The sequence below is a fragment of the Trichechus manatus genome, unplaced genomic scaffold, assembly GCF_000243295.1.
Source record: "Trichechus manatus latirostris isolate Lorelei unplaced genomic scaffold, TriManLat1.0 scaffold00002, whole genome shotgun sequence".
Taxonomy (NCBI): domain Eukaryota; kingdom Metazoa; phylum Chordata; class Mammalia; order Sirenia; family Trichechidae; genus Trichechus; species Trichechus manatus.
Window position 1 is genome coordinate 27871204 of NW_004443938.1, and position 26537 is coordinate 27897740.

The 26537-nt window shown below is 41.1% G+C and overlaps 1 protein-coding gene across 10 annotated transcripts in view; it reads right to left on the reverse strand.

The window, feature by feature from the left end:
- UTRN (utrophin) overlaps positions 1-26537 on the reverse strand; it is a 627344-nt gene that overhangs the window by 539553 nt on the left and 61254 nt on the right. For 3 of the 10 annotated variants that reach the window (XM_023729357.1, XM_023729364.1, XM_023729335.1), the window contains exon 1: positions 13818-14228. The exons of 4 other annotated variants lie outside the window; for them this stretch is intronic. In XM_023729357.1, the coding sequence (XP_023585125.1) occupies positions 13818-13911 (94 nt within the window). In that variant the 5' untranslated portion in view covers positions 13912-14228. Of the gene's footprint in view, positions 1-13817; positions 14231-26537 lie in introns of those variants that run through there. 3 more of the 10 variants (XM_023729387.1, XM_023729378.1, XM_023729393.1) reach the window with 2 other exon arrangements.

The following is a 26537-nucleotide window of genomic DNA, read 5'->3' on the forward strand; positions in this document are numbered from 1 at the left end:
TGATGATTCAGCTATATAGAGAAATCCTGGTGGGGATTTCCAAGCTTTTAGGGTTTTTTTTCAATTGTGGAAAATATAAAATGAAACATTTGCCATCTCAACATCTTTTACATACATTAATTCTGTGACATTAATTATGGTCATCAGGTTGGGCAACCATCACCATTACCCCTTTCTATATTTTCCATCACGCTTCATAGAAACTCATTGACTCCTAAGCAATAATTCCCCCTTTCTTCTTCCCTCCCGCCCCTGGTATCCACTAATAGACTTTGGTCTCTATACATTTGCCTATTCTAGATATTTCATATAAGTGGGATCATATAATACTTGAACTTTTCTGACTGACTTATTTCACTCTAAGCTGTATGTTTTTAAAGAGATTATGTGAATAAAGTCTGACTTCCTTTGGATTATTTGGACATCCATCTTATTGGTTAGGACCTGTCATGGATTGAATTCTGTCCCCCAAAAATATGTGTCAACTTTGCTAGGTCATAATTCCCAGTATTGTATGATTGTCTACCATTTTGTTATCTGATGTGATTTGCCTGTGTTGTAAATCCTATCACTATGATGTAATGAAATGGATTAGTGGCAGTTATACTGATGAGATCTACAAGATTAGATAGTGTCTTAAGCCAATCTCTTTTGAGATATAAAAGAGAGAAGCCAGCAGAGAGACATGGGGACTTCATATCATCAAGAAAGCAGTGCCGGGAACAGAGTGCGTCCTTTGGACCTGGGGTTCCTGTGCAGAGAAGCTCCTAGTCCAGGGGAAGATTGATGACAAGGACCTTCCTCCAGAGCCGACACAGAAAGAAAGCCTTCCCCTGGAGTTGGCACCCTGAATTTGGACTTCTAGCCTCCTAGACTGTAAGAGAATAAATTTCTCTTTGTTAAAGTCATCCACTTGTGGTATTTCTGTTACAACAGCACTAGATGACTAAGACAGGACCCATGCCATACCAGTTGTTAAATATTTGAACTATTACCTTTCCTGAATAAGCTATAAATAATTGAGATAAACATCACATCTAATGAAATCCAAGAGCTCAATGATAAGTAATTATTTTCATTAATGATAGGGTAGCCATTGCCATTGAGTTGATTCTGACTCACAGTGACCCTACAGAACAGAGGAGAGCTGCCCCATGGGTTTCCAAGGAGCAGGTGGTGGATTTAAACCGCCAACCTTTTGGTTAGCAGCTGAGCTCTTAACTACTGCGCCACCAGGGCTCCAAATGATAAAGTACTACAGATATATTTGTTAAATTTTAGCTTTTGAAAATAACCTTCTCCCTTTCAGATGAAACCTAAAAATTTTGTTTCCTTGTGTCCTGTCTGCTAGGCATCTATGGGTCTTTGCTTTCAACAACTTGTGCCCTTGCTTTGTTGATGCCCTGAGCATGTGACTACCTTGCTCATTGGGTAATCCGTCCCTTGCTCAGGACCAAGCACATACATGGTACTTATGAAAGCCACTCAACACTGATTACAAAGTACCAGCCCCAGCAGCTAGAAATCAGCTGCACACATGAGCCTAACTCAGTCCACTTCAGGGCCAGAGAAAGGTGTTTTGTTTTCATTCAGTTGGGTCTGAGAAAATATGCAAACAGGATTCTAGAGCCTGATTGGATACTACATCCCAGAAAACCATACTGTCTCCCTTAGTTTGCATGGGCATTTCACTGGAAGAGCTTTTTCATGCGCTAATTATTTTGTCAATTTTAGCCTACTTGGGAAGCAATACATGGTGCCATTTACCCTACACTGTTGACCTAGGTTGCTTAGCTTTGAGGCTTTTTTGTGGCTGTTCTTTATTTTATGGTCTCCTACTATATTCAGCCAATCAATGGGTATATCTCATTGTCAGCGTGTCAATTTTTAGGGGCACTCAAGCCTTCTACCCTTCTAATTTACTGCTTGAGATCTAGAAACCGAACACCCAGAAAACAGTCTCGAAAGGCAGGACTAGGAGCTTTAGAAGACATTGGTGGCTCAGTTGTAGAATTCTCCCTTTCCATGCTGAAGACCGGGAAGAATTACCAGCCAGTGCACCTCATGCGCAGCTACCACCTGTCTGTCAGTGGAGGCTTGCGTGTTGCTATAATGCTGAACAGGTTTCAGCAGAGCCTCCAGATTAAGATGGACCAGGAAGAAAGGCCTGGCAATATACTTCCAAAAATCAGCCAGTGAAAACCCTATGGGTCAGAATGGTCCAATCAACAACCAGTCATAAGGATGGTGCAGGACCAGGCAGCATTTTTTTCCATCCTGCATGGGATCACCATGAGTCGGGGTCAACTCAAAGGCAGCCAACAACAGCAGAAAGGGGTTTCACTGGCTTCATCAATGTGCCCAGTCTGCACAGTACACACAGGGGTCCTGGGCTGCTGGTGAGTAGAACCATTAAGTTTAAAACACCCCAGCACTTCCATCAACTACCAAAGGACCCAGAAAACAGCAGGTAGTCAATAAATGTTCACTGATAAATCACGAAGCATTTACTTTTGGATCATTGATCCTTTTCTCTTTTGCTGAGCTGTGTGTGGCATCGATGCGGTTGACAGAAAACTGAGCACCACTCTACTTAAGAACACATAAACAGATGAGAAACTTTTTTAAATTACAGGAAAATCCATGTTTTACTTTCCCTCTAAAACAAACCCAATATGATAAGAATTGTTCAGCCATCATAACACACCAGGCAAATTTAACTTACTGAGTGAATTCCAAATTATGGAAAATAAATGTCAATTTTTTATTTCAGTAATCAACACCATTTATTTTCATTTAGACTTTATTGCTAGAGAAATTCTGCAGCACAAGGGCTATCAACAAATTAACCAAATCCACAGCATGCAATCTTAAGGACCTATTTTTCATAGTGCATACTTCATTTAGCCACAAAATAGATTCTCTTCAGAAAACATAAGATTCTCCTTGTAACAGAAGAAGAAATGATAGGAAGGAAGTGGACAGAGAAGAGTCCAGAGAGACATGGAGGGGGGAAAGAAGAACTGTTTCCTCAATCCACTTGCAAAATATCCATAACCTCCCAATTTAAAATACATCACTATAAAATACACCATAATTGTTTGAAAAACGCATATGAGCAAAGACAGAATGTAATCATTATTTTAAAAATTCATATGAGCAAAATAAAATGTAATAATTATTTTTATTTCAAGATTTTTTTTCTCTCGTCTATCTCCTAAACGTCCTATAAAACCAATGCCCCCCAAAAACTATACTGTTCCTACTGCAACAGTATTTATTCAGCATTAGAAAAATAAATATTTATTCATAAGTAAATAAACAATTCTCCCAGAGTCACACTGGAAGAAAGGTCTGGCAATCTACTTCCCCCAAATTAGCCATTGAAAACCCTACGGAGCACAGTTCTACTCTGATAGACACGGGGTTGCCATGAGTCAGAATCGACGCCTCGGCAACTGGTTAAACAGTTATCAACATACTGGCAGACGCCAGACTGCACTGATGGGTTGGAGTTATCTAGGAAGAAAGTGAATCTGTTTTGGAATAAATTTCTTTGCCAAACACAATTCATTTAAGTGCTTTGCTGATAACCAAAAGGTTGGTGGTTCAAACCCACCCAGTAGCTGCATAGGAAAAAGACCTGGGAATCTGCTCCCATAAAGATTACAGCCTAGGAAATCCTATGGGGCAGTTCTACTGGGTCACATGGGGTTGCTATGAGTCGGAATTGCCTCGACGACACCTGACAACAACACAGCACAAGAAAAGGCATTATTGCCAAGAAGTCAAAACAGAAGCTCCAGGCATAGATTCCAAGAGACAAACAGGAAAACAGGCCAGGTCAAAAGCCAGGAGACTGACTCTAGCAGCAGGCTCCCAGAAGGGGCTGGGTGGGCAAGGAGAAGACGGTCAGTGTTGGTGTGATAGGAGGAGTGGTTTCTCAGAGGGCCAAGAGGACTGCCATCTGATGAGGCGTTTCCATTGATGACATGCAAGTGACCTGGAAGAATCTGTATAAGATGCCTATCTTACAACTGCTGTGTAACCCAGCCTCTCCAAGTATCTGGGTCAACAGCATTAAACTGTTATCTATCATGTTTGCAGACCCCTATGACAGTTCTCCTCTGTTTGGAGAAATAGCCCTCTCTGCAGACTAAAAAAAGCTTTTCATATAAAAGGCACATAGGTCGTACAACACAGGATCACATGGGAGGCTGTGTGCCCTTTGCCTTTGCTTGCCTGACTTGCTTGTAAGCAATAAAATCCTTTCTGAACAAATGAAGTTGAACTTTGAAACCAGCAAAACATTTCAGGCACCCTGCCACCAAGTTCTCCTCCAAGCAACTGCAGGCCATTTGCTGTCCCGTACAGCTCTATATTTCCTGCCACTTACTGGAACTGTGGTTAAATGAGACCAGCGTAGAATTACAGTTTCAAAGCTTTGATGTGAAAAATCACTAACAGATCTAGACGGAAGGGTGAGAACAAACGTAAATTTTCAGTATCGTGGTGCATATAGGGCCTCATTTAAAGTTAATTCTTATCTTTATTTAAGATCTAAGATGTATTTTTTTCCTATATTAACTTGAAAGCCACTACTAACATAAACAGCCACCATTTATTATATCCCTTACTACAATGTAATGTAAGGAGCCCTGATGGCAAAATGGTTAAGCACTCAGCCACTAGCCAAAAGGCTGGCAGTGAGAACCCACCCAGTGGCTCCGTGGGAGAAAGAACTGGCAATTTGCTTCTGTAACTTTTATAGCCTAGAAAGTCATTTACAGCAGTTCTACATGGCACATGGGGTCGCTATTAGTCAAAAATTGACTCAACGGCATCCAACAACAACATAATATGCACGTAATTTTTCATTCATACACCTTTAAAGACATACAGCACTGCCATTATTTTCTTTTTGCAAGTGAGGAAACTGAGGGTCCAGATACAGTGTAGTGGGGATTCAATTTCAAGTCTAACTCCAGATCCTTTTTCTGCTAACTCTAACATGTCCCATAAATTATAAGGAAAATGGGTTATTCTATAAGTAACTCTGGGGATTTACCATGCCTATGAAAATAATTTATCAGTATATGAAAAATGTAATAAAATACTGAGGGCTCCTAAATAATTATTAGTCTCAGCAGAGTTTGGGATGATGATGGCTTCCACACTATCCAAAAGAGAGAGAGAAAATACAGAATCTAAATCCAAAGACTTGAGCCTCCACCCCAGAGATCCATAAACAACGTCTATCTTTTAAGTTAAAAGTTAACTGTCTTAAACTCAAAGGAAATTCAAATAAGTCATCTTAAAATCTGCCACCTTATAGGAATTTCCTTTAGAAACATTAAGAGTTTAAAAGTCAAGAAATCCAAGCAATGTATGAAATGGCAATTCACTAATGAATTAGTCCAAAGACCTAATAAACTTATGCATGAACACTCAATTTCACAAAAAAGAAATGCAAGTTTAAACAATTATATACTACTTTTTGTCTTTCTACCCATTGTGGATGGTAATTTAACAGTAAAAGCATATTTACGCCAGCAATTATCCAAGTGAGTTAAGATATGTATATACAGGTGTTTTTTAAAATGGGATGCCACTACTATAGGCTGGTTTTAATTTTGTTTCAAAAATAAAATAAAAATATGCACTGGGGAACTTAGATGTAAAGCTATAAATTTTATATTCATTGAAAACGGTGACAGGACAAACACAACTATTAACAATGGTTATAGGCAGAGGGAGGGGGGAGTACAACAATTGTCCACTTTGTACAATTTTCATCCTGCACTGAAAATGTTTTTAAGAAGGAGCCTGATCACATAAGGTGTTTTTTAAGATACTTCCAACAGATTACTAAAAATCAGATTCTGAATCAAATGTTTATTATAATAAAATGCTTCCTTAATTTGAGAGCAACTCTACCAAGAAAGCCACGCTAACTCCTGGCCAACTCACAATCTAAGTCTTAATACTCTGTGGTTTAAACAGAAAGTTTGACTTGTGTTCCTTTAGTCCCAGACTAAATTTCACTTAGCACAATGGTAGAATTGGGCTCTGAGTCATCTTCCTCTGCAAAACAATGAACGTTCCAGTTCAGTGGGAAAAAAACTACTTGAGTTGCCAGTTCACTGAACTGTTCAAATATTGGGGCAGGAGGGAGAAGTCCCTATGCCCAGACCGTATATAAATCCTGCACCAGTCCCACCAATGGCCCTCCAACCAAATCCTGAGTTTGTGAGTGTTTAGAACAGGAAGCACCTGCTGTCCTCTAACTAGGGGTCAGAGAATCCAAGTGAAAAGATGAAACAGATCCAGCAGTAGATCCACGAGCACGCCTTTCAAGTAATACCAAGGAAAAACACAACTAAGACAATGATGAGGTACACAGACTCAGCTTAAATACCGTAATTCAGTTTAAGTACCACAATGGGCGTAATGTTTGATTTCCTATTCCTAGATTCTAAATAGTTGGTGGGCAAGGCTTAGCAACTGTTTCGATTTTTTATCATTTTTACAGAGCTTATTATTCCTTTTATTTACCTGGAACTGTTACTATAGTCAAAGTGCTTTTAAATGTGTTACATCATTAATCCTCGCCACAGCTCCCAGGGGAGGTTTACTGGTTGGAGACCCAGGCTCAGAGGTTCAGTGATTTACTTATGAAGTCAATCAACAGCAGTCACTGAACCTCTGACCCTGGGTCTCCAACCAGTAAAACCTCCCTAGGAGCTGTGGTCTTTCCCCCACAAGCCACTTGGTGAGTTCAAACCACCAACCTTTTGGTTAGCAGTTGAGCATTTAACCCTTGCACCACCAGTCAACTGAATAGATGAAAGAATAAAATATTATAGAAAACCTCAGCAACCTAGATGGACCTAAAACTCCTGGAGTTCCAACACAAGAGATGAGCTCTTTATGGATGAGCTACTGAGCTAGAAACTAATCTGTGCACAGGGCCATGTTTCTACAGAACCTCTTGGAAGTGTCCCTAGCCAGCCCCCCACACAATACATTCTCTCTGTCTCACACACACACACTAGTCCCTGATGAAATTCTTATTCCCCAAATTCTCAACCTGCCTTGCTTCATGAGGACACCACCGACCAGACCACAGGTCTTCTCTCTTCTGTGAGCTCTGCTCAATGCCCACCCAGATTAGCCTGCTCCTCTGTGATTTCTTCCTAGCGCTTCTTCCCAAATGACAGCTGATCCTCAGATGGCCACAGTCCAATATAATAATGTACTCTCCTACAGCAGCACAGTCTGGAATCTAAGCCTCTGTCTAATCCTCTTCCAGCCTTCCTGTTCCTCAAGGAAATTTATCCATTCATTCCACGAGCAGGTACTGAGCCTCTCCAGTTTGCCAAGCACATGGTTAGGTGCTGGAGTTCAGAGATGATAAAACTCCCTACTTGTCCCTCTCTGCAGGGAGCTTACAGTCTAGTGGGGAACTGTGATAGTTAATGGTGTCAACTTGGCTAGGCTATAACTCACAGTTAAGTTGACACACACAAGAGGGACGAGAAGGGAGTTTTATCACCTCTGAACTCTCCCAGTCCCCCATGTGTCTGTCAGTTTGTCGTACTGTGGGGGCTTGCATGTTGCTGTGATGCTGGAAGCTATGCCACCAGTATTCAAATAGCAGCAGGGTCACCCATGGCTGACAGGTTTCAGCTGAGCTCCCAGACGAAGACAGACTAAGAAGAAGGACTCGGCAGTCTACTTTTAAAAAGAATTAGCCAGTGAAAACCATATGAATAGCAGGGGAACATTGTCTGATATAGTGCCGGAAGATGAGCCCCGCCCCAGGTTGGAAGGCATTCAAAACACAACTGGGGAAGAGCTGCCTCCTCAAAGCAGAGTCGACCTTAATGACATGGATGGAGTCAAGCTTTTGGGACCTTTGTTTGCCGACGTGACGGGACTCAAAATGAGAAGAAACAGCTGCAAACCTCCATTAATAATCAGAACATGGAATGTACAAAGAATGAAACTAGGAAAATTGGAAATCGTCAAGAAGGAAATGGAATGCACAAAGATCAATATCTTAGGCATTAGTGAGCTGAAATGGACTGGTATTGGCCATTTTGAATCAGACAATCATATGGTCTACTACGCCGGGAATGACAACTTAAAGAAGAATGGCGTTGCATTCATCATCAAAAAGAACATTTAAAGATCTATCTTGAAGTACAACACTGTCAGTGACAGAATAATATCTATACGTCTACAAGGAAGACCAGTTAACACGACTATTATTCAAATTTATGCACCCCACTAAGGCAAAAGATGGAGAAATTGAAGATTTTTACCAGCTTCTGCAGTTTGAAATTGATGGAACATGCAATCAGGATGCATTGATAATTACTGGTGATTGGAATGCAAAAGTTGGAAACAAAGAAGAAGGATTGGTAGTTGGAAAATATGGCCTTGGTGATAGAAACAATGCAGGAGATAGAATTTTGCAAGACCAAAGACTTCTTCAATGCAAATACTGTTTTTCACCAATATAAATGGCGACTATACACATAGACCTCACCAGATGGAAAACAGAGGAATCAAATCGACTACATCTTGGAAAGAGATGATGGAAAAGCTCAATATCATCAGTCAGAACAAGGCCAGACTGTGGAACAGATCATCAATTGCTCATTTGCAAGTTCAAGTTGAAACTGAAGAAAATTAGAACAAGTTCACAAGAGCCAAAATACAACCTTGAGTATATCCCACCTGAATTTAGAGACCACCTCAAGAATAGATTTGATGTGCTGAACACTAATGACTGAAGACCAGACAAGTTGTGGAATGACATCAAGGACATCATACATGAAGAAACCAAGAGGTCATTGAAAAGACAGGAAAGAAAAGATCAAAATGGATGTCAGAAGAGACTCTGAAACTTGCTCTTGAACGTCAAGTAGCTAAAGCAAAAGGAAGAAATGATGAAGTAAAAGAAATGAACAGAAGATTTCAAAGGGCAGCTTGAGAAGACAAAGTATTGTAATGACATGTACAAAGAGCTAGAGATAGAAAACCAAAACAGAAGAACACGCTCAGCATTTCTCAAGCTGAAAGAAATCAAGAAAAAATTCAAGCCTCGAGTTGCAATAGTGAAGGATTCTATGGAGAAAATATTAAACAACGCTGGAAGCATCAAAAGAAGACGGAAAGAATACCCAGTCATTATACCAAAAAGAATTGGTCGACTTTCAATCATCTCAAGAGGTAGCATAAGATCAGGAACCGATGGTACTGAAGGAGGAAGTCCAAGCTGCACTGAAGGCATTAGCGAAAAACAAGGCTCCAGGAATTGATGGAATATCAATTAAGATGTTTCAACAAACGGATACAGCACTGGATGTGCTCACTCATCTAATGCCAAGAAATGTGGAAGACACCTACCTGGCCAACCGACTGGAAGAGATCCAAATTTATGCCTATTCCCAAGAAAGGTGATCTAACCAAATGCGGAAATTATTGAACAATATCATTAACATTACACACAGTAAAATTTCCCTAAAGATCATTCAAAAGCAGCTGCAGCAGGATTATCAACAGGGAACTGCCAGAAATTCAGGCCGGATTCAGAAAAGGACATGGAACCAGGTATACCATTGCTGACGTCAGATGGATCCTGGCTGAAAGCAGAGACTACCAGAAAGATGTTTACCTGTGTTTTATTGACTATGCAAAGGCATTGGACTGTGTGGATCATTAACAAATTATGGATAACATTTCAAAGAATGGGAATTCCAGAATACTTAATTGTGTTCATGAGGGACCTGCACATAGATCAAGAAGCAGCTGTTCGGGCAGAACAAGTGGATACTGCATGGTTTAAAGTCAGGAAAGGTGTGCATCAGGGTTCTATCCTTTCACCATACCTGTTCGATCTGTACGCTGAGCAAATAATCTGAGAAGCTGGACTATATGAAGAAGAACGGGGCATCAGGATTGAAGGAAGACTTATTAACAACCTGCATTATGCAGATGACACAACCTTGCTTGCTGAAAGTGAAGAGGACTTGAAGCACTTACTGATGAAGCTCAAAGATCACAGCCTTCAGTATGGATTGTACCTCAACATAAAGAAAACGAAAACCCTCACAAGTGGACCAATAAGCAACATTATGATAAACAGAGAAAAGACTGAAGTTGTCAAGGATTTCATTTTACTTGGATCCACAATCAGCACCCATGGAAGCAGCAGTCAAGAAATCAAAAGACACGTTGCATTGGGCAAATCTGCTGCAAAAGACCTCTTTAAAGTGTTGAAAAGCAAAGATGTCACCTTGAAGACTAAGGTGAGCCTGACCCAAGCCGTGGTATTTTCAATCGCATCATATGCACGTGAAAGCTGGATGATGAATAAGGAAGACCAAAGAAGAAGTGATGTCTTTGAATGTGGTGTTGGTGAAGAATATTGAATATACCATGGACTGCCAAGAGAACGAACTAATCTGTCTTGGAAAAATACAACGAGAATGCTCCTTAGAAGCAAGGATGGCAAGACTACGTCTTACATTCTTTGGACATGTTATCAGGAAGGATTAGTCCCTGGAGAAGGACATCATGCTTAGTAGAGGGCCAGCAAAAAAGAGGAAGATCCTCAATGAGGTGGACTGACACAGTGGATGCAACACTGGGCTCAAGCATAATGATTGTGAGCATGGCGCAGAACCGGGCAGTATTTGGTTCTGCAGTACATAGGGTCGCTATGAGTTGGAACCGACTCGATGGCACTTAACAACATAACTCCCAGAAGTTTGGCAGACACTAGAGTGGTTGCTCTTCCATAATGTAATATAACGTAATCATTTTCCATGATGTGATTTGACGTGATCAACCAATCAGCTGAAAGGAGAATTTCCTTGGGGGTGTGGCCTGCCTCTAGTATATAAGTCGATGTTCTGGCAAAGCTCATTCTTTCTCTCATCCCTGTACTCTTCTGATCACTTGACCTCCGATTCCTGGGATGTAAGCCTGCAGAAGTCTCCAGCCTGCCACTTGACCTGCAGACTTTGGATCTGCCAGTCCCCTCAATCCCATGAGCCATTTCCTTGAAGTAAATCTCTCTCTATGTGTGTGTGTGTGTGTGTGTGTGTGTGTGTGTGTCTAGGTTTGTGCATGTGTATACGGAGAGGCTGGTGGGTTAGCAGTGGAGTGCTTAACCACTGTGCCACCAGGGCTCTGCAGGCACACACACACACATACATACATATATATACATACACGCACCCACGTCTCACTGGTTTTGCTCCTCTAGTTAACTCAGACTAAGACAGGAACTAACAACACTTCCCCTGCACTTCTCCACCTTGTCTACACATCAGAATCACTTGGATAGCCCTTCAAAAGCTACTACAGTTAATCAAACCTCAGACCAATTAAAGCAGACTCTGGAGGTGGGGCTCCAGCAGTAGTAATTTTTAAAACCACCTTGGTGATTCTAACATGGAACCAAGATTGAAAATCCCTGTTTAACCCATCCATCTCAAAAGGAAAGAGATGACACAGATCCTATCAGCTGACAAGAAAGCAGGAAGGATGGCAAGGAAAAGCAGGTCCTCCCAGAAACGGCTGCCTGAACAGGGACAATTTCTAGACATAAATCATGTGTGCATTACTAGATGTCTGGAAATCTTATATTGCCACGGAATAATTTACTTCACATGTCCAAGCCATTTTCTTTTTTACTTTGGTCTCTTTCAATTAGAATATTTTTAACATTTAGTAATTTGTACACAGACATCAAGATTATGGAAAGGAAAGGAAAAATTTAACAAAAGTTTAGGGTAAATAATGTAAAAGGAATCTATATCAAATATACATGCATAATCCACAGATTTCAGCTGATTCAGTTTTTCCCTATTATAGCTCCGTGGGTACCTGAGAGGCAAATCACCTAAATTAGCTTACAACAATCTAGATGAGAACATAGAGCCAAGGATTAGTAATTCTAAAAATAACACAGAAGGCTAATTTTGAGCAAATATACATTTTCAATTTACTCCATTTTATTAAGTATTATTCTGCAACAGTCATTTGAAACATCAACCTCTGAACTGTCAAAAGTTTAAAGGAAAACACTTAATGGTTTCACCCCATCCACTTTATTTGAGATCAGTAAATAATAGACTCATCCCAAGGCTTAATCTATTACGGAGACCGCTCTGAAGACCAAAAGTGGCCACGTGTTCCACTGCAATATGCCATCCATAAAAATGTACTTTTTTATAGTTTTACTTCTAACAAGATCACCAATGAGATCTAACCCAAAGATACAAGAAAACATTCAGTTCAATAACAAGACAGAGCTTAGGCCCTTGTGGAATTTGAAGTCATGTACACATGAGTTTTCTATTTTTATTAAAATTACACACCCTGAAATATTTTTTATTAAAAAAAGAATGCTTCCTATTTTCCTAAAGCCTTTGGACTGGTCAGAGGGCAGAAAAGAATGCTATCTAAAAGAATCAAGACTCAATCAGCACAGGATTTAAGCATATTTAAAACTGCAAGCTACTCATTCAAAGGTTGGCAGTTTCCTTCTAATTGTCTTCTGATTTCAAGCACTATAAGTAACTCCGCCCCTTTGTAGCAACACAGTAAAATGCAGAGGAGCGAGATTATTAACACCAGGAAACGAAACAAGATTAGTGAGTGTCAAAAAAGAAAAAAATCTTTAAAAAGCCGTAATTCTGCTATTGCTAGTCCCATGCATGGGTTTTTAAATCAGGTCCCTGAAAGGTTATTTTAATTTTCTAGTAAGACCACATGATTCTTTTGAAAAGGAAAAGTAACAGCCAAGAAAATGAAGAGAACTGTAGCACACTAATCTACTCCACTTGGCCAAGAAATTAAATTTACTAAGAAAATATGGGCTGCTCCCATCATTTTAGTTTAAACTTAATTTGCTCCACAGAGACAATGCTCACAAGCACTTCTCACCTCATTTGTACAGAGTTAAGAAAGAAGACACTAACAGGGAGTCGTTCCATAGTGACAATATTCATACATGATATGCAGGGTCAAACAAGACATAGCTCTTGGATTGGCTTTTTTGTTTTTGTTTTTGTTTCCTCAGACAGCTTATACAACCAGTACGTAAACATACATATTAAACAAGACATGGATGTCTGAATCAATCAGAAAAACTAAGTCATCACAGAAGCAAACTCCTGAGAAAAAAGTGCATGACAACATCCCTCCCTGCACGAACCCAAGTTAATTCTGTATCCGCGGTTCTCCTGAACAAGACTGCATTAAAACAAAAACCCCCTCCCTGATATCCTCCCAAAAGAGGGGATCAAAAACTACATATTTTTTTAAACGAAGTCTTGTTTTAGTCAATAGAGTAAATCAAATGCAATATGGGATAAGATAGATCTACCACTATTCCAAAGTCATAGAGGGAACTCTTTTCCTCTAAACCATAGTACACAGTCAATACATAGTTAAGTAACTGAAAACACAGAAAGGCAAAGTGAAACATTTTTCACAACAAATATATGGTTCCTTGAGTGCCTTTTCCAAAGGAGCCAAAAACTTTCGCAAATTGTCCCATTCTGCAAAGAATGATGAAGCAGGGGGTGTTGGTCTCCACTATTCAGAGGCCACAACAGCAGTGGCATTAGGAAGAACAGGCCAGTCTATTCTGTCACCAGCCGGGCTCTGCCCTCAGTGGCTTTGTTACTTAACAAATTAGGCTCAGCAAGTGAAAGAGAGAGAGGCCTGTCTTCCACGGATGTCCTCTTTTCAAAACATCCCTGGCTGGTCATCATGCACGTTGACAAGCTTACCTGGCAATCGCCTGCAAGCCTGGAGAGCTACTTGCCCAGGCAAATCAAATCTGTACGTTTTCCAACGAAATGTGGTAGTGACCGGACAGCTCATCACCTATGCACGCTTAAACGAAGAGGATAAAGATGCAAAAGAAGTGAACCACAAAAGCAGCATGCGAATTGCACACTGGGATGTCCTGTTTCTTTTGGTGGCTTTTATTTTTCCCATGAGAGGATCTGACTAAACCTAACCCAGCCTCCTCTAAATACCAGACAGGAAGTTACACTTCACAGTTAGTGAAAACTCCTAGGGTAGTTATTTTTTTTTTTAAATAGTCACAACTAGGGGCCTTTGAATGTTCCTGGTCTACTGAGAGATTATAACTTTGTTTCCTGTTTTGACAGTGTTAGCTGGTAAGGGGGCACCTCCACCCACTTCCCTACCCACCATGTATATAAATAGAGGCTTTTGTCCTGAGTCTATAACCGGCTGAAGAATTTGGTTACATATTAACTATACTTCAAAGAATAAATGATACTTATTATTTCACTTTAATATATATATATATATATACCTTGGAGAAATAGAACTCAAAAGTCTTTCTTATTTATCCCTTAGAAACTGTTATTATGAAAAAATAATAAGCTTAACCACACAAGAGAGAACAATTCTGACTCACACTTTCCAGCCTATTCAGTTCTACGTCTTTGTCAGCTCTCTCCCCGTCTCTTGTTGTACATGTTCTCCATAAACATGTGAAAAGCAAGGAAAATCATTACCCATATTATCTCACTTTCTCATTCCTTGCCTCTTTTTCTCTTCTGTTTTGAAATACAAACCTCCCATGCACAAGCAAAGATTTTCATAGAATATGTGCCCTTGTTAGGACACCCACAGGTTTAAATTTAAATCCATTTCTGTTCCTATTCCTGCTACTAGCTGAGGTACAGAAAAGAGAACTAGTCAGTACTTGCCCCGCCCCCTCTTCTTTCTGTATTTTTCCTAGGCTAGAAGCTGCGTGATTCTGGCAAAATACTCTCTCTAAGCCTCACTCTCCACATCTGTAAAATGGGAGTAGTGACCTCACCTGTCTCCTTGGACTGCTGTGAGGAGATGATGAAAAGCACAGTGAAAAAATTATGTCACATAACAAAGCTCAATTCTTTTTTTCTCTTGGCGGGGCAGAGGAGGGGGTTAACAGCTTTGTGGACATATAGTTCACATACTATACAATTCACCATTTAATGGGCACAATTCAATGTTTTTTAGTAATATTCACAGTCATGCAACTAACAACACTACCTAATTCAAGAACCCCAAAAAGCAGTCACTCTCCATTTCACCCCTCCCTCCCACCCCACAGCCCCAGGCAACCACTAAAATAAAATTTCTGTCTGTATAGATTTGCCCATTTGAACATTTCATATAAATGAAATGATACAATATATAGTCTAATGTGGCTGGCTTCTTTCACTTTGCATGTTTTTAAGGTTCATACATGTTGCAGCGTGTATCGATACTGCATTTTTTTTACTGCCAAATAAAACCTGTGTTCCTGGATGGTGCAAACAGTTAATGCACTTGGCTGCTAACTAAAAGGCTGGAGGTTGAAGTCCACTCAAAGGCACCTGGGAAGAAAGGCCTGGTAACCTACTTCAGAAAAATCGGCCACTGAAAAGTCTCTGGAGCACAGTTGTCCTCTGCCACACCCTGGGGTCGCCATAAGTCAGAAGTCGACTTGATGGCCACACAATATGAGATATTCCATTGTATGGATACATCACATTTTATTTATTTATTCATCAGTTGTGAAGTGACTTCTCATTGTGGCTTGATTTGCATTTCCCTTACAGCTAACAAAGTCAAATTCCTATCAGTCGGCCAAAAATGCCTCCATTCCTATAAATCCAAAATCCATTGCCATGGGGTCAACTGCAACTCATAGCAACCCTTATAGAGCAGAGCAGAACTGCCTCCATAGGGTTTACAAGGCTATAATCTTGCTTGCAGATTACAAAACCTTGTCTGCTGAAAGTAAAGAGGACTTGAAACACTTACTGATGAAGATCAAAGACCACAGCCTTTAGTATGGATTACACCTCAACATAAAGAAAACAAAAATCCTCACACCTGGACCAATAAACATCATCATGAGAAATGAAGAAAAGATTCAAGTTGTCAAGGATTTCAGTTTACTTGGATCCACAATCAACACTCATGGAAGCAGCAGTCAAGAAATCAAATGACGCATTGCACTGGACAATCAGCTGCAAAAGACCTCCTTAAAGTGTTAAAAAGCAAAGATGTCTCATTGAAGACTAACGCGCACCTGACTCAAGCCATGGTGTTTTCAATCGCCTCATATGCACACGAAAGCTGGATAATGAATAAGGAAGATCGAGGAAGAACTTACACCTTTGAATTATGGCGGTGGCAAGGAACACTGAATATACCATGGACTGCCAGAAGACCGAACAAATCTGTCTTGAAAGAAGTACAACCAGAATGCTCCTTAGAAGCAAGGATGGCAAGAGACTACGTCTCACATACTTTGGACATGTTATCAGGAGGGATCAGTTCCTGGAGAAGGACATCATGCTTGGTAGACTAGAGGGTCAGCAAAAAAGAGGAAGACCCTCAACTAGATGGACTGACACAGTGGCTGCAACAATGAGCTCAAGCGTAACGATTGTGACCATGGCGCAGGACCAGGCAGTGTTTCGTTCTGTTGCACACAGGGTCGCTATGAGTCAGAACCGACTTGACAGCACCTAACAGTAACAACAATCTTTAGGAAAGCCGACTGATACGTCCTTCTCCCGTGGAATGACCTGTGGGTTCGAACAGCTGACCTTCTGGTTAGCAGCAGAGCTCTTAACCACTGTGCCACCAGGGTTCCTTCCATTCCTATCCAACTAAATACTCAAAAACAGAGCAACCAGCGAGGTACAAGCACCGCCTAATCAGAATAGATACCAACTACCGTGCTGAAGCAGGTCCTGAAGGACCCCAGCTTTAACAGCAGCTATTTTCAAACAGGTATGAAAGAATATCAACATTTTAACAACAGTATAGTGGTACTGGTGCATACCAGCTAAACACTGTTAGCCTTCAGATTTAGATCTCCAGGAAGAGGCTGCTGAAGCAGCTGGCTCTTCTATCCTCTACCAAAAGGTTATTCAAGAAAATTGGAGAGAAGAAATTCTAAACGTAAATACGACATTTCAATCATTTACATATCGGTTCTTTCTACCTGCCTTTCTGTGTGTCTCTTGTTCTTACATAGAAACAAGATCAATCAAAGCATTCTTTCATAAGTAAATCACCATAATTCCTATAGGAAGAAATTTTAGACTAGATTGTGATTTAAGTTAAACATTGAGTGTCATGGATTGAATTATGTCCTCCAAGAAATGTGTGTATCAATTTGGCTGGGCCATGATTCCCAGTATTGTGTAGTTGTCCTCCATTTTGTGATTGTAATGTTATGTTAAAGAGGATTAGGGTGGGATTGTAACACCCTTACTAAGGTCATGTCCCTGATCCAATGTAAAGGGAGTTTCCCTAGGGTGTGGCCTGCACCACCTTTTATTTTACAAGAGATAAAAGGAAAGGGAAGTGAGCAGATGGGGGACCTCATACCATCAAGAAAGCAGTGCCAGGAGCAGAGCGCGTCCTTTGGACCCGGGGTCCCTGCGCAGAGAAGCTCCTCATCGGGGGGAAGGCTGGCGAGAGGGCTGACAGAGAGAAAGTCTTCCCCTGGAGCTCAGGCCCTGATTTTGGACTTCTAGCCTACTTTAATTGTGAGGAAAAAAACTTTTTGTTAAAGCCATCCACTTGTGGTATTTCTGTTATAGCAGCACTAGATGATTAAGGCATGGAGAATCTATCAAATTTTGAAGGTAGGCAAGGGGGACAAGTCAAAATCTAGACACTAGCAATAACTTCCTTTCTCCCCTCAAAAAATGTGATATTGAGAGAGGAATAATAATTACTACTCAAGGAAATCTAACCCACAGGGATTATGAATTTTTTCAGACCTTACCATGTTTGAACAAACTCATGCACAATGATGTGAATTACCTCCTTCCTAAAACATCCTATTTTTAGGATTTAATTTTTTTTAATTTCTTTCAAAAAAATCAAAGCAGAATAAAATCTCTCTAAAGCATAACAAAGAAAACACAAGAAGGCTACAAACTTTTAAAAAAAAGTTCTTCTTTATTTTCTAATGTAAGGTTTCAGGCCTGAAACATGGATTAATAATATGATTCATCCATTTTCTAAGAAATTTTCCATGCCCTGAGGCCGCACTATGTAACCCATTGTTTTAGTTATTTCTTGGCATACAGCTGACTATGAAAATGACTGCTGAACTTCCATGTCAAACAGAACTTTCCATTGTGGGAAACTTCTAAAACATTCATATTCAGCTAAGTGGAAATATCATCATAGCTCAAGAGCAAATATGGTCTGTATATCAACGAATCCAACTTCTACGAAGCAAAGGCAAACCACTGAACAAGCACAAGCGCAGAGGCTTCCCTGGAGACAATTTAAAAACTTGATTGTGAAAAAAGATAAATACTGTATAACCTCACTTACTCTCATGAAATAGGCAAATATATAGAAACCAAAGCTTCTTAGTGGTTACCAGGGGTACGAGGAAATGGGAAAGGAGGGGAAGCTACCACTTATGGGAAATGGAGTTTATTTTAATGGTGGTGGCATAATTCAGAAAAAGAACAGTTGCTCAGCATGAATACAATCAATGTCACTGAATTATATATGTAAAAATTGTTGAATTGGCAAATGTTTCATTATGTATATTTTTAACACTATTTAAAAAAAAAACTTGATTGCAAAGATATTCAGAAGCAAAGGTCAGTTTATAAGAGTTGTTGTTGTTGGGTGCTGTTGAGTCAATTCCGACTCATAGCGACCCAACGTGACAAAGTAGAACTGCCCCATAAGGTTTTCTTGGCTGTCATCTTTATGGAAGCAGATTGCCAGGTCTTTTTACCGTAGAGCCGCTGGGTAAGTTGTAAGAGTTACCTGAAGTTTTTTTTTTTTTTTTTAAAGAATAGGACACTTTTTAAAACTGTTCCATAATGCCAGAAGCCCACTCGCTATCCACGGACCCCTTCTTCTGCTAGATTACACAATGCCCTCATTCTAGTTCTTGTGAAATCAATAGACCATTTATGTTGCAAGTATCTGTGTAGGGTATGAACTTTCTTATTCAATCTGGTGTTGACAGCAGTAATCAAATTTTGTACATACCACTAGCTCTATTATAGCTCAACAGCAACTGGCTGCCAGCCTAGATCTACTCTCATCAAAAAGGAAAGAAAGGATTGCAGTGGCAAGAGAATTACAGAACAATCCAGCTGAAACTACCAGAGGTGGTGAAGAAGTGAGAGAGTGAAGCAAAGGCATTCAGAGACTAATCCTCTCTCCACCGAGGACACACACACCCAGCAGCATCAGCACTGCCAAATCCAGGCAAGGCAACCTTGGCCATTAAAGGCATACATTTTCTTCATTCTTTCTGTTATCTACAAACCCTCTTGGCTTTGAACATCTTATTATAACTGTCAGTCCTAACTAATGAACCTTCACCTGACCCTGCAGAGCAGCAGACAAAAGCAAGAGTCAAAGCACCCTCTCCCATACCAGGGATTCCGCAGGAAATGGAACTCAGGACTCACAGCACTGCCTGTGATCCCTCAAGATACTACTGGCTTCAGTGTGTAGCTCTCCTGTATGTGCGTAAGCTAGAGTCAAGCAGTCTTCTCAGATCAGAAAATATTAAAATCATTTGTTAGAAACAGCTTAAAAAAAAAAAAATGGGGGAGAGGGTGAAGATCTGACTTTGAAATTTTACTGGACTTTCATTTTTAGACTTTGAATTCCCCAAGAAAACCGTACTTCAGCTAATAGATGGAGTCCCTGGGTAGTTCAAATAGTCAACGTGCTCGGCTGCTAATTGAAAAGTTGGAGGTTCAAGTCTAGCCAGAGGCACCTCAGAAGAAAGGCCTGATGATTTACTTACGAAAAATCAGCCACTGAAAACCCTGTGGAGCACAGTTCTGCTCTCACACACATGGGGTCACCATGAGTCAGAATCGACTTGACACCAACAGGTGGTGGTGGCTCACAGATGCGCTGTATTTAAAAGCAGCACTGTTGATGCCATGCACGAATATGATAAGCAACTTTTTTCTCATTTTTTAAAAGTTTCTGTCTTGAAATAATTATAGACTTAAGAAAAAAGTTGTGAAAGAGTACACAGAGTTCTCATACTCCCTTCATCCAGTTTCTCCAAATTTTACCATCTTATTTCTAACATAACCAGAAGGAACCCTGGTGGCACAAAAGGTTTAGCACTTGGCTGTTAACCGAAAGGTCAATGGTTTGAACCCACCAGCCTCTCCATGGCAGAAAGACATGGCAATCTGTCCCCATAAAGATTACAGCCAAGGAAACGGTATGGGGCAGTTCTACTCTGTCCTATAGGGCCACCACGAGTTGGAATCGACTTGACAGCACACAGTTAACAACCATAACCAGAGTATAATTACCAAAACTAAAAAATTAACACTAAAACAATGTTATTAGCTAATCTACAGACTATTCAAATTTCACCAATTGTCCTGTTTATGTCCTTTCCCTGGTCCATAACTCAAGTCAGGATCCCACATACAAGCAACATTTTTAAAAACCCAAGATGCATTCTTTTCAATAAATCATGCACTATCTAATGAACATGTCTGAACTTCTAAAAAGTTCCGTTTCCTTCCATGCTAATGAGGTAATGTCATCCTTAACCATGAGTCTCCCAGGCTAGAAATGTTATTTTCTTCCATAATTCTTCTCTCTGTATCTAATCTGTTAGTCTTATCAACCTTCTCCTCTAAACACAGGTCACATACAGCTCCACAATCCCTTGTCCAAAATCCTTAGGACCAGATGTGTTTCAGAATCAGAATTTTTCCTGAGAAAACTAACACAGTACAGAGGCCACATGTTACATTAAAAGCAAAAAACACAAGTGGCCATCTAAGATACAATTATTGGTCTCTCACATGTCTGGAGCAAAAGAGAAAGAAGGAAGCCAAAGACTCAAAGAAGAAACTAGTCTACAAGACTAATAGCCTACACGAACCACGGCCTCATCTACCCTGAGACCAGAAGGACTAGATGGTGCCCAGATTTCACTACTAACCGATCTGATTAGGGTCACAATAGATGGATCCTGATAGGAGAAAAATATAGTACAAAACTCAAATTCTTAAAAAGTCCAGACTTATTGGCCTGGTTGAGACTAGAAGAACCCCCATGACTATCGCCCTCAGATACCCTTAAAACTTTGAACTGAAACTACTCCCAGAGGTCATCTTTCAGGTAAATAACAGACTGGCTTATAAAATAAACAACATCATCTGTGAGTGCTGTGCTCCTTTAAAAAATCATCTATATGAGACCAAATGGTCAACATTTACTCTAAAGCAAAGATGAGAAGGGGCGGGGGGGGGGAGGCCGGGGAAGGTAGAGTGCAGGGCAACTAGATTAATAAAAAGAGAACAACCAGAACAAAAATAATGAGAATGCTGAGACACTGTGAAAAATGTAACCAATGTCAATGAACAATCGGTAGAGAAATTGTAAAATGGGAACCTAATTTGCTGTGTAAATTTTCACCAAGAACAAAATAAAATATTATATACATATTTTTAAAAAACCATCAGGATCTAGGGCAACTTCCCCTAATTAGGCACGTTACAGTTCTGCAGCCAACATGTAAGTTTTATAAACAGTGAATGGGATAAGATTATAAAAGCACCACAGCACTTCTGGTCAGGTTTTACCACGAAATGAATTCAAATCAGGTCAGATTTTACTGTCAAATGAATTACAAAGAAAAAAACCTTTTGATTTCCAGAGATTTTTAGATGTGGACCCGTATCTATGAAACCCACAGCCTCATCCATCCTGCATTCCATCCCCGACTCCCAGTCTCTTTTACCAGGTCTCAACCAAAGTCAACTGCAATGTTCACTCTACCTCCAGGCTCTCTTCACTCCAACTCACCCTCCCGCAGAATCCCCAGAGTGAGCTTTCTAGAATACCTGCAATATCCTCCCCTAAAAATCCTTAAAGGTATCCCATTCAAAGATGAGGTCTAACCTTCTCACAACCTGAACCAACTCCTCTGATGTACCAACAGTCTACACAGCACTATACCCAAGAAGAGTCCAAAAATGAAAAAGACATAGTCTCTGCCCTCAAGATTCTCACAATCAAATTAAATCCCTTTAATACTTTCATCAGAGTAATAGAATACAACTTCTCCAATAATCAAAGAACACGGCAGAATTTTTTAAATTCATTTTTTTCTAACTAGGAAATTCTCCCTTGGCTCTTGATCACATTACAGATTATTATCAAAGTCCCACACTTTAACATGAAAAGTAGAATTTTTCACATGCTTTTACCAAAAAATGTTGAAAAATACTCATTACCCTACTGTTGGTATGGTTAAAACAATCACAAAAAAAGCAAAAGCCAGGGAAAACTTTTTTAAAAACAAGCAAACCCAAATAAAGGAATGTCAAGTATGCTATTTATTAGGCTGAGTGATTTCCCACGAGATTGTTTTTCCAAAGCATGAAGATATAAATAAAATATGAAATCATGCCTTTGTTCCCATATTAGTATACTAATGGAATTGAATGGCATTATAATTAACAGAAATATGTTAAACAGTGTTCATCCAAAGTCCCCACTATTGAAGAGCTTAGAATTCATCCCTAACCACACAGATGCAGACTTCAGATAGAGGCTGTAGGGGAACACGCCAATGAAAGGGGAAAAAAACGCATTTTAAGTATTATTAGTTTTGTTTTCTAAGTGCGAACAGTCAAAGGCACCTACTTGGAATGATGAATTAAAAAGAAAAATTCCTAGAAGTGGTATTTCAGGAATAAACTATACTCTTTTTTACAATTATCTCAGGAAAGCAGCATGAAAAACAGTGAACAATAATACACCAAATCCCTTCATGAGGGGATAGAGAGAGTAGTGGGTGCACACATCCTCTCCCTCCACTCGGGGAGGTGATGAATGTTGTGAGCAGGGAACCAGGTAGATCCTCCCCCAGGGCGGCCCTCCTCTGACAACACTGTGTGCGTGCATGCCGGGGTTTTCCACTAGGAGTCCTGCTTCCAGAGAACTGACTGCAGAGACAGTGGCTGACAGTGACCTGCAGCAGAACAGGCCAACACTACGTGGATGCCAGGCAATGCCATCGCATTGCAGAAGCCAGGTTTCACCTGCCAGGGGTGTGGCAGGAACCCTGCAGGGCTGCTGCCGAAGGCAGGGGTGCCTGTGGTGGCCACACGCTGCATGCATCTCACGCTTCAGGGAGGCAGGAAAGTTCTTCGTGGATGCATTAAAAGACATGAGGAAAACAAACAACTGCTTAAAAAAGAAGGACAATTCCAAAAACATTATGTAAAAAAGAAGAAGGATGGGGTGATTTTTTTTTTTCCCCCTACAGGCACTATGAGTCAAAATCGACTTACTTCAATAGGCTAGGGACATACTCCGGTTTTATGAATCAGGTGAAAATAAATGTTGTTGATCCCCATTTATCTTTGTATTTCCATCCCTAGCACAGTGCCTGGTACATCTTAACCAGTTGCCATTGAGTCAATTCCAACGCATGTCGACCCCATGCATGTCAGAGACCCCATGCATGTGCTCCATAAGGCTTTCAGTGGCTGATTTTTTGGAAGTAGATTGCCAGGCCTTTCTTCCACAATGCCCTGGATGGACTTGAACCTCCGTGTTAGCAGCCAAGCTTAACTGTTTGCACCACCGCAGGGACTCCTGGCCTATCTTAAGGACTTGATAAATGAACATTTACTCAAAGAAGAGAGATGAACTGATGTGGGAGACATCAGAGCAGAAGTGACAGTGGGCCAAGAAGGTGAGAGGGGGTCCCGGCCAGTTCCCACACCCAAAGTGACCAGAGCACATGACAAGCCCAGTCGATGCAGAAGGAAGGGTGGTAAAGTCCATGATGAGAAGCAAAATCCAAACTTGCAGCTCTGGGGTAGACTCAGCAGCTCCAACACTAGAGAAGGAGACTTCGCAAGGAACCAGGAAGACGTGGCCAGGTGCGCGGGCCACTTTCAGGAATATAAAAGAACCAATCTGGAAATCAAAGTGCTATGAAAGTACAGACTGTGGCATTGGCAACATGCTGGGCTGTGAAGCAAAGGAAAGCAAGTTAGTTTTCTTGAAGTCATCTTTTTGACACGGAAAGAAAAACTTCTCTATTGGTTGGTCTGGCTTCACGGGAGGGAGATTATTCTTCGCTGTCAGCAGTGAAAACATCCAGTAGGAGAAGTAACCCAAGTGCCCCATAGGGCCTACCAGCCTGTGGATCCAGACGCAGCCATTTGTCCCCCAGTCACCTGCAATGATAATCGTTATCTGCCAAACAGCAGAACCTCAGAAAACGTGGGCCACTGTCTGTCATCTGCTGGCTCTCTGCAGCCGGGGTTGCTGATTTCACCAGGTCCTGGCCGTTATCTGTCACTCAACTTGTGGTTAGAGATGCCCTAGTCCGGTCCCCGGTACCTGCCACACCAGCTCCCACTGGACAGCACCTACCTCGGTCCATCAGACACATCTGTGTGCATCTCAACCCGGACAGTCACTCTGGAGAAGATGGGTGTTTATTACAGAGGTGAGTCACCTGTGAATACAGCTTATAGCTGACACCACACAGGGAGTCCTGTCAAATCATGGAAACACACCACCCAGACTCCCACATGTTACATATCTCTCTCAATAAGTCATAGTCATCCACTGTGACAATTTCGGGCTGAAAGTCGGGAGAAAATGAAGGTTCCAGGTAATAACTAGGCAGGACCGATGTTAGGGAACTGACGGGGAATATTTCAAATCAGCTCCAGGATTTCCAAGATGATATAAGGAGATCCGAAGAGGTAACCAGAAGAGGAACAGAGAATGCAAGCAATGATTATCACTCAAGAGCCATGGGACTCAGCAAGAGGTTGCCAGGGGCCCAGAGAGAAGTGCTTATGAGAATTGGTCAGCTCCATACAGTGCAGCAGTGAAGACAGAAGTCCCCAGGCACAGCAGGGTGACCAGACAGCAAGCCAAGACACTTTCCATCATTGCCTCAGGGATCAGGCTAAAGTACTGATCCCTCAGGTAGGCCAGAGCCTGCAGCAAAGGGGAAACAGGAGGGCAGAAGCTGAGTAAACAAGGTAGGGGTGGAAGCCGACAGAAGGCAAGAAATGCACAAGCAGCCTGTAATTAAAGTATTCTAAGAAGTCACAAAGAAGAAGGACGGGTAGGGGAAGATGGGACTCAGAAACAATGCCAGGAAGTACAAAGGAGAAAATAAACCCATTGGCGTCAAGTCAGTTGCGACTCACAGCGACCCTACAGGACAGAGCCGAACTACCTCCATAGGGTTTCCAAGGCTGTAAATCTTTGCGAAAGCACTGCTACATCTTTCTCCCACCGAGCAGCTGGTGGGTTCAAACCTTCAACTTTTCGGTTAGAAGCTGAGCACTTAACCACTGCAACACCAGGGCTCCTCAAAGCAGAAAGTGGTGATCCACATATAAGGCAACAACAAAGCTGAGCCTCCTACCACAAGGCCATCCCTGGGGGTGAACAACCCACTGCAAAGCTTGAACTTGGGACCATTTATGCCCCACTCCACACAAAGCTCTATTCGCCACATAATTTTCTCCTCCAGAATGTCCACGAGTAAATCTGTCTCTAAAAGTAGACATAAAGCAAATAGAACAAACTTAGTTTGAAATTAGGAATGCTGGGTTAAAATAACTTTGTTGGGGTTGCCAAAATCAGGAGATTCAGCAAGATCCCAAAAAGCGCTGGAACTATCAATGTTCCTATTTGACCATCAGAAGGCAATTTGGTCAGTGAATACTGGGCCACCATTTAGAGACCTCCAGACCTCAAAGCTCTTGCACGCTTATTTTCATTTGATGCTTGCAAAATTCTTACAAGTTAGGCTGTAGTGATATTTCAACTCTGGTTTGAAACATGAGGTGACCAAGGTTCCGTGACACCGAATGAAACACCAAACTCATGTTTTAGGTGAACTTAATCTTAGGACCAAGTCCCAGTCCAACAACCTTTCCTTCGCTTTTAAAGCAGTTCTCTGTCATCTTCCCTGAACCAACATGAAGCCCAGAGATTTCAATGTTATTTTTCTGAGTAAATGATACTATACAACACTTCTCTCTTCCTCAGAGTCCCAGCCAAAAATCATATGAAACCAAGAGGAAATGCATGTTCCTCATCAGCAATAAGGTTCCAGGCATCAGGTGGCAGCAGCAGCTGCTAAAAGCCGTTTCGCCTCCACGCCAGCCCCAAACTCTGGCACAAACACTCCGGCCTCACTCCTGAGGCCAGCTGGACGTGAGTTTTTCAGTGACAGAATCATAAAGGGATCTAACACTGCCTACTCTCCAGCGTGTTAAAATCATAGCCCTGAAGGAAGAAGGTGGTTACTCTTCATGTGGGTTGCTAATGTGACCCCCCTCCACACCGGAAAGAGGAGGGACAAAGGAAATGAAAGCAAGTGACTCTAGGTTCTGGATTTCATATGCAAGAATAGCCAGCAACAGGTGCGTTCCGGTGAAATTAAGACTCTCAACAAG